This window comes from Neomonachus schauinslandi, chromosome 2 (assembly GCF_002201575.2).
Source record: "Neomonachus schauinslandi chromosome 2, ASM220157v2, whole genome shotgun sequence".
NCBI lineage: Eukaryota > Metazoa > Chordata > Mammalia > Carnivora > Phocidae > Neomonachus > Neomonachus schauinslandi.
This window is the reverse complement of record NC_058404.1, coordinates 38,546,319-38,555,169: the sequence shown is the minus strand read 5'-3', so window position 1 is coordinate 38,555,169 and position 8,851 is coordinate 38,546,319. Positions and strand designations below refer to the sequence as shown.

At 60.1% G+C, this 8,851-nt stretch overlaps 1 protein-coding gene across 1 annotated transcript; it reads left to right on the top strand.

Moving 5' to 3' along the window:
- The first annotated feature begins 3,316 nt into the window (after positions 1-3,316).
- Positions 3,317-7,404, top strand: NKX6-3 (NK6 homeobox 3). Its single transcript, XM_021681536.1, has 3 exons — positions 3,317-3,698; positions 5,659-5,828; positions 7,165-7,404. The coding sequence occupies exons 1-3, from the start codon at positions 3,317-3,319 to the stop codon at positions 7,402-7,404; spliced, it is 792 nt and encodes a 263-aa protein (XP_021537211.1).
- The last annotated feature ends 1,447 nt before the right edge of the window (positions 7,405-8,851 follow it).

Here is an 8,851-nt window from a genome sequence, read left to right as displayed (position 1 = left end):
GGGCGCGCGAGCGCCGCGCTCCTCCGCGTCGGGCCGGGCGCCGGGGCCACCGCGGGAGCCGGCGGGTTCGGCCGGGGGTGGGAGGAGCGCGGCGGGCCGGCCGGCCCGGGGAAGACAGGCGCAGGGCCCGCCTCCCCTCCTCGACCCCGCGCCGTCCCCCTCAGGCCGCCGCCGCCCCCCCAGGAGCCCCTCGTGGAGCCCCGCGTGGGCCCGGCGGCTCCAGGCTATGCTTTGGCACCCTCCGCTGCGTCTGGCATGGCTGCTTGGCCCGGCGGCCCCAGGCCCTTGGCCGCATGGCTGCGCGCTCCAGTTGCTAGTAGGAGCTGGTAGGGGAGGAGTTTGGGGTCTCCACACGATGCCTAGAGAATGCTGCAGTCTGCACATTAGATGCTTTTTAGAAGTTTTGGAATTACCCTGATTTTTTTAATTGTTATGAAAATGACTCTCTTCTTGGCTCTCTCCCAAATGCTCTGTTATCAGGAGAGAATCCCCCACCCCACTCTGATGTATAGACCATTCTCGCTACACCAGCTGAACAAATGTCAAAATTAATAAAGAAATTGACTCACGGCACAGGGCTCCATCTCTCCTTCCTGGCTTGGCCTGGGGCAATCTGAGGTGCTGGGGCAAGAGTGAAGCCTGGCTTGGGGCCTGAAGGAGTCCGGGGGTGGGATCAGTCAGCAGGGAGGCCTGCATCCTGCCCCCCACCGCTCGGTGTGGGGGGGGGTTGTCCCCTTCCTGGAAACCTGGACAGCCCCTTCATCAGACCACCCATCCTGGGAGAAGCCCACCAAACCGCTGGGGTTAGTAAGACAGATTTCTGTCTCCTAAGGATTACCATGAGATGGGAGCAAGTCCAAGGTGGTGGAGGGGGGCACCACACTCCCCCAGGGTGCATGGTTGAACCCACAGCATACACTAACAGGGGACCCCCCCCCCCCAGTCCCTCCCTGTGAAGGTATCTGGTCCCTGCACTCAATGTCATTCAAAGTTCAAGAACTTTTGAGAAAATTGCCCTGTTCCTCACTAGTTCCTAACACTTCATGAGGCTGGTCACCAAGCTGGCCTCAGTTTTCTCATCTGTCAAATGGGGGAATGGATCAAACAATTGCTAAAGTCTTTTCAGTTTGCCCTCCTGGGATTCCCGAACGTGAATGCCTTTGTCACGCCTGGCAGTAAATAAGAAATCATCTGCTGCAGGTTTTCTTCCTCATAAGTTCCCATCATTAGGGGGTGACCAAGTCATATTCGCAGGGTCTGAGGAGCACGGGCGGCCCTCACTCGGAATCTGTAGCTTCTCTCTCAGAAAAACCACCCTCGACCAGGCACCAGCCGAGGCTGTGCAGCCGCATGGCCCAGAGCTGTTTCAAAAGCACAGTTTCAGGATCACAGTCGCCTGGGGGGGGGGAGGGGGTGTCAGGCGGCGACACTGGAAATTGGAATTAAGTCTCCCAAATGGTTGGGATGGGCAGCTTGGTAGCACAGGCAACTCAGAGGGGTAAGATCCTTTTTTCTTGTTTTTAGTCTAAACTTGTAGAGTTATTAACCTCCACAGCCTGTGTGAGGTCTTTCTTGCATTAGCCTACGTCATGTACGCTACAGAGAACATGGCTGCGGGCAGCCAGTTCCACCAGGAACAGATAGCAGCGTGGGGAGAGGCAGGCTCTGTGTGAGAGGGGAGCCCTCCCCAAGTCCTGGGTCCAGACCTCCAGCCGGAAGCCTGGGAGAAGGCCAGCGAAGGGCACCTCTTTTCTCCCACCTGCCACAGTGGGACCACGGGCTGTTCAGACAGCCAAGGAGCCCACAGCCTGATCAGGAAAGGCTTTGGAACTGCCCCGCGGAGGAGGGACAGAAGTCTGTCCGCCTGACAGTCACTAATGTCCTGTCATTTTACATGTTCAGACCAGTGGCACGCTGGTTTCCACTTTTAAAAACAAAACAAAACAAAAACAAGAACTGCAAGAAAGGATTCTGTCCCATGCAGAAACAACCGGGTATTCACCATGGCTTCCCTGTTTGTAAAACGGAAGATGGCCCCCAGTAGAGCCTTGTATGTTGTAAAAAAAAATTCATTAGAAAAAAAGGCATATGGGTGCTCTGCAACTCAGTCAAATAATGACTGAGCACCAACCAAGTGCCTGCCAGGGGGGCCCACCTCTGAATCAACAGCCATCTCAGCCATCACAGCTTTCCAACCCGGCTGCCGAGCCAGACAGAACATGGCAATGGGCTCCAGCAGAGGCACAAGTGATTCCTCGGAGGAGGAAGACGGGAGGAGAGAGGGAATCAGGAAAGTCTGCTCGGAGGCGGAGGTGGGAAGAGCACACACCCGGCAGGCGCAGAGCTGCTCCCCTCCCACCCCCCGCCCCAGTCTGCTGGCAGGCTCCCACTCCCAGGCTCTCAGGCCGGTCACAGAGATCCACATCCCCAGCCCCCACCCCCCAGCCAAAGCCCAGCCTCCCCACTTACCCATCCCAGCTCGGAGGAAGAGAAGCATCCACACTCAGACACCATACTCCCCCACTGGCTTGGGTATCTGCACATAAAGGGGTCTGCGCACCCCCGGACAGCAACCCCGACCCTGGCCTCCTCACCCTTAGGGGAGCGGCTGCCTCAGGAGCCTCCAGGGGGCCCCAGGTACCCACCTTTCCCTAGATGCTGGGCTTGGGAGACCAGGAGCTGGTAGACGCTCTGAGAATGAACAGAGAGCCTCCAGAGCTCATTCTCTCTCTTCTCTCTCTCTTCTCCCTCCCTCTCTCTCTCTCTCTCTCATACACACACACACACACACACACACACACACACCCTGGCTGATTTTACAGTCAATCTTTCAAAGTGCAATTTGTCTTGGAAAAGCCAATGTGAGGCCTGTGTGGGTTTCAACCAATGGCGCCGCACCTCTCACAGCTCAGCCAGTCTCCAGTCTGTATTCTAATGGGCCATATCTTTATCAGGGAAATGTTGCTTCTCTGAACTTAAAACTTCTCATGGAGGGCCCCCAGACTCACAGGCAGAGGAGGGGTCTGAGCTGAGGCGTGCGGAGCCGCCCTTCTCCAGGACGGACAGGGAGAGAGCCAAGGGGCGCTGGTGAGGCCTCTCACCTGCCCCAGGAGCACCTGACTTCCTAGCCGCTGACGTAGGTGCTGGTCCCCGGGCCAGGGCCGGGCCGGATGCCTTAGGTAGAAGGGCAGTCTGGGGCTCAGGCCGCTTTTGACCCTCCAAACCTGCCATGGGCTTCTGGGTCAGAGCTCGGGGTCTCTGGCTTTAGGGGCCTGGATTTGGGCTTCTCACCTTCCCTCACCCTGACCCGAGGATCATGGAGTCCAACCTGCAGGGGACGTTCCTGCTGAACAACACGCCACTGGCTCAGTTCTCGGAGATGAAGGCCCCCGTGTGCCAGTACTCGGTGCAGAACTCCTTCTACAAGCTCAGCCCTCCGGGGCTGGGCCCCCAGCTGGCCGCCGGGACCCCCCACGGGATCACAGACATCCTGAGCAGGCCCGTGGCCACACCGAACAGCAGCCTCCTCTCCAGCTACCCCCACGTGGCAGGCTTTGGTGGACTCGGCTCCCAGGGGGTCTACTATGGACCGCAGGTGGCGAATTTTCCCAAGGCTGGCAATGAGTACCCGCCCCGGACCCGGAACTGCTGGGCAGACACGGGCCAGGACTGGCGAGGCGGGCGGCAATGCGGCAACAGTGAGTACAGGGCAAGGCTCCATCCCCCCCCCGGCCCCCCGCAGGATCAGGGGAGGAGGAGGTGTGGGAAGGGAGGGGAGGGCTCCCAGGGTGGTGCGTACCTGCCGTCCACCTCTCCTCAGCCACCATCAGACACCTGGGTCCATGGCTCACCGTGGCGCACGACTGACTTCTCCCCTCCCGGGCCCGCCCCAGCTCTGCCTGGACAGGTGTCTTGCCCCTCACCCCTCGCCCTTACCAGTGGCTGCCTCAGCTGCCCTCCTAGAAACCCCGGAGGGCTCCAGGTCGGGTGAAGACGCCATAACCCACATTTGCCCTACGTAGGGTCCGCCTGGCAGATTAGCTTCCTTCTCCCACTCAGAGCCCATGTCACTTCTTCCTCCAAAGCAGGCAAATGCTGTCCCCAGTGAGAAGTTGCCACAGCATCACCTTCGCAGGGAGACCCACTCATGCCCTGACACCCTTCAGGGCCGCCAAATGCACTCCGACCCCATCTTGGTCCCGCCTGCGATCAGGGGGGCGGCCGTCCACCATCCTCCTCGGGGCTCACGGCAGCAGGAGCAGCGACAACTGCCCGGCCCCCGGGAGCAGCTGCCGAGTCAAGTCAGACTCGGCCCTAGTTGTTGGGGGGGGGTCTCCCTACCCCACCATGCCCAAACCTGTTTTCAGAGAACGGGTGCGGGGTCCCCAGGATGCCAGTCGGAGCCCCGAGGAGGCGGCAGGACATGCACGGGCCCGTGAGGCTCCCCTGGGAGGCAGGGAGGTGTCAGTGGCCGCAGGAGCCCTCCCTGTGCCACGGAAGCCCGGCCAGGACCAGGCAGGGGCAGAGACGGAGGGAACTTCCGCTCCTCTCGGACCTTGGGGCTGCCCCACCGCATAGGGGCTTGGCGCCCACCAAGGAAACCCCAAAACACATCTACCTCCCCATGTGCTGCACTGTTCCGGGGGGTCACACCGCCTGACAGCCCCCCCTCACTCAGCCTGAGCATGGCGAGCTCCACGTGGGTGAAGACCTCATCTCTTGGAACTGGCTTTGGGAGTGCTTTAGGCCTCAGTCTCTCCCACCTCCATCTCCCCCTCCCCCCAGCACACACACTCTCTCCACGCCCCTACTCTTCAATCCCAAGTGCACAGCCACACACAGGAAAATATCCAAGTCGGTGGCTGAATTAACACAAAGGGAGAGAGGACTGCGGATGACAGTCTCTTGGGAAGCTTCTTCCCCACCCAGTGCCTCAGTTTCCTTACCTGTAACATGAGGAGACGGGACATGGGCTGTTGGGCTGTGCTGACCAAGGCCCAACAGGTGGGCTTTCTGCCTCCCCGGAGCCCTGCCGCTCTCCAGCCCGGCTCCTGCCTGAGCGGCTGCCCTAGCTGGGCAGGGAGCAGGGGGCAGGGCCCGAGCCTCTGTGTGCAGACTGTCCCGTGTGGTTGAGGCCACATGACTTCTAGGCCTGGTGACAAGGGAGAGCAGTAACTTGGGGCCTAAAGCTCTGGTTTTCTCAGAAACCTGGAAAATGGGATCCCAAGAACAAGGGATTAGGCAGGGGAGGAATTCCCAGACCCCTTGGGGCCCTGACAGTTGGTGGAAGGTACCTAGGCTGTGTCTTGGTGAGAAAACCGAGAAGAACCTCCTGCTGGCCCTGGAGGGAAGGCAGCATCACTGAGTAGTGAAAACATTACAGAGAGAAGGAGACCGGGGCAGGCTGCAAGAGCCCTCTGCCCCTAAGTAGCTCTCCCCTGGGGCAGGGGCCCTCTCGGGGTCCCTGTCCATCCAAACGTGGCAGAGGTCACAGTCACTACTGTCAGATCACCAGGAATGCTGCTTGTTAGCGGAGTCACGATGCCCCCACCATCTCAGGGGCTTCTCTGTAGGAGGGAGCTCGCCCAGTGGGAGATGCAGGACGGGGCTAGCACCCCCACTCCTGCCGCTAACCACACACTTTCTTCCTCCCGCCAGCCCCGGATCCCCTGAGCGACAGCACCCACAAGAAGAAGCACACCCGGCCCACCTTCACAGGACACCAGATCTTTGCCCTGGAGAAGACCTTTGAGCAGACCAAGTACTTGGCTGGCCCTGAGAGGGCACGGCTGGCATACTCGCTGGGGATGACTGAGTCACAGGTCAAGGTGAGTTTGTGCGGGAGAAGGGGTCTGCCCTGCAGGGAGCAGCCTTCCAGGGGAAGAAAGGCGGCTCTCAGCGGGAGGCTGTCCTGCCCACCGCACCCCAGAGGTGACGATAATGACCATAACCAAAAAGATGGCTGTCAATACTGCTCTCTGTTTTGAGAACCTTGAGTGCAGGAGCTCATTTAAGCCTCCCAGCAACCTGGAGGTGGGGATTCGTACCCATTTCACATTGGAAGGAACAATCTCAGCTGAGCCTCTTGCTCAACGTCACCTGGCTGGTAAGTGCAGAGTTGGGGCTCAAAGCCAGATCTGTGGGGCACCCACCTAATGCCTTCCCCTCCTCTGCACAGTGTTGGCCAGAAATTTCCAGGGCTGGTAGCAGCCTCTGGCCCAGATCAGGAGTCGGTCTCGGGGCCACGTTAGAACTGGATTTATAGGTTTGTTGCTTCAGCTGGCAGGAGGAGCCGGCCTTGGTTTGCCAATAAGGTGGAGATAACACCTCCTTCCAAGTCCACCCAAAATGAAGCTCGGACGGGATATGGGGGGCAGGCAGACTCCAAGGGGCATGCAAGGGCCATGCTCACACTGCCTGTCACCCAGCTTGCAGTCAGTGAACAGGCTTCTCCCTCCAGGCTCCCACAGGCCACCGTGATGCTAGATCTCTCCTGAGAGGCTTTGGGTGGAGGGCCCCCCCAAAGAAAGCTATGCCCGAACTGCCCAGCTCTGTGACATGCTGACAGGTTTAAGGGTAGGAGAGGGAAGCACAGGGGCAGGTTGGGACCCACGTCTGGGCTCCGATAGCATCACCAGCCACCTACCTCTGCAGCTTCCGGGCCTGCTGAATGGAAGTGGAAGGAAGCCACGGGCCCTCTTACCTATTTTTCTGCCTCTTTAGGTACTTTTCCGCATTCATCAACTATCTTAAGCAACGAAAATACGTTATTTTTATAATTAGGGGGAAATTATTCCTGAAGTTCAGTGAAGGTCCATGAAGCTAAAGAAGGGACGACTCTTGAGCACCTACTGAGTTCCCTCACCTGGGCATTCCAGCATCTTCCATCCAAGTGCCCCGGGTGGCAAAAGAGAAGATCCACCGCAAGGAGGGCTATAGCTAAGCAGAAAGGGCTGCTTCACTTACAAGCATTCGTTTCTATTTTACCCCCCTCCCCCGCGCCGCCCAAATGGTGTGAATATTACAACCTGGTCTATCACTGAGCCATTTATTTTACTAGAAAAATAAGGATCGAGTGTCCTTGCCGCCCAGTGGAGTCACCCTCCTGAAGCGGGGCCCTGTGTGTGCTGTGCGCGCACGAGCCTCAGCCTCCTTCCCACCCAGGTGTGGTTCCAGAACCGAAGGACCAAGTGGCGAAAGAAGAGCGCCCTGGAGCCCTCGTCCTCCACGCCCCGGGCGCCGAGCGGCGCGGGCGCGGGCGGGGAGCGCGCGGCCTCGGAGAACGAGGACGACGAGTACAACAAGCCGCTAGACCCGGACTCGGACGACGAGAAGATCCGGCTGCTACTCCGCAAGCACCGCGCCGCCTTCTCGGTGCTCAGCCTGGGCGCGCACAGCGTCTGACGCCCGCCCCGGTCCCCCCACCCTCGTCCCCGCCCCCCGTCCCCGCCGCGCCCCGCCTGCGGCCCCTCCCCTGCCCCGCCCGGGGGGCCGGGCCCCCCCCCCCCCCCCCGGAGGCGGAGGGGGGGGGGGAGGGTGGAGGGTGGAGGGAGGAGGGAGCAAGGGGGGGGAGGGCCCCTCGCGGCCTGAGACCGGGCACCCTGTCGTCTGTCCCGCGCCTCTGGGGCCCAGGCCTGGCCCTGCCCGCTCTGCAAACGCCTGAGTGCCCAGGTAGATGAAAATGACCAGGCTCTGCGACCAGGAAAGTGGCTGTGGGGTCCCGCACGTGCCACTGTGAGCCAGCTGTTGCAGGGGGGCCCACCCCCAGGGAGGCAGTTGGCCGGGGCAGAGGTCGCCCTTCTGCTCTCGGAGCTGGGAGACCGGGGTGCTGGGTCCAGGTGGGCTCCTGGCTGACTGCAGGAGAAACGAGGGCATGACCAGGTACCCTTCTCCGACCTGGGCGCAGGAAGGATCCCACTGGAGGGGCCAGAACTAACTACAGAACCCCGACTGGAGGAAATCCACCTCAGGGAGGGGAAGAGGGTCCCAGCGAAGGAGAAACGCTCCTGACACCCTAACTCCAGGATCACACCCCTGGAGGGCCAAGTCCTCCTGGCCCCCTTTCTCCACTCTGCCCTCAGCGGGGATTCCCCCAGAATAGGAAGAGACAAGACCCCCTGCCCAACTCCACCTGGCTGGGAAAGAGGGAGGTTGGAGGCAGAGGCAGAGAAAAGATGAGAGAATCCGGGGGGCCGATGCTGCTACCCCCCAGAGCCGCCCACCTGGGTTTCCCTTGGTGCTGATACAAGGACAAGGTCACCCGGAGAGAGGGGACCTCAGACTGGGGTGCCCACACCGGAACTGAGGAGGCCCCTGCGGGGACCTCCAACTGGGGTTCTCCAAATGGGGTGCCCACTGGTGGGGTGGCATTTTTCAGCCCAGGTGACTCGTAGAGGCGGGCAGGTGGGAGGGGCGGGGGAGGCGGGTGGGGGCTGACTAGAGGAATGCAGCCCAAAAGGGACGAAGCGTTTGCCCATCTTTACTGGCTTTGAAAATATAAAGAGTAAAAATAAAAGTCCCAGAAACCTCCCCAAGGCTCCTGTCTTTATGTGACCCTGGCTGAGGAATCCCAGCCATGCGGGCTGTGAGGGGCCCTCTGAGGGCAGGCCTCTCCGCTCCCAGGGTGGGGGTCTGAGCTCTGGGAGTCTGGAAACCCTGACTCACACTGGTCACTTTGAAATCTTATGGGTCAATGCCAGGCACTGTCATAGGTGCTGAGAAACCCAAGACTTGAACGGGGTTCCTGACCTCCCGGAATTCATAGCCTAGTGGGGAAAAGGTCCATTTGGGGAACTAGGTACCATAAAGAAAAGATTAGGGGGGACAGAAATAAAAGCACTAACATTAACTG

Excerpts from the sequence above, each read along its gene's own strand:
- NKX6-3 (XM_021681536.1), top strand. The coding sequence starts at position 3,317 with ATGGAGTCCAACCTGCAGGGGACGTTCCTGCTGAACAACACGCCACTG. Across the intron at positions 3,699-5,658 it reads CGGGCGGCAATGCGGCAACA|CCCCGGATCCCCTGAGCGAC; the intron begins GTGAGTACAGGG and ends TCCTCCCGCCAG. Across the intron at positions 5,829-7,164 it reads TGACTGAGTCACAGGTCAAG|GTGTGGTTCCAGAACCGAAG; the intron begins GTGAGTTTGTGC and ends CTTCCCACCCAG.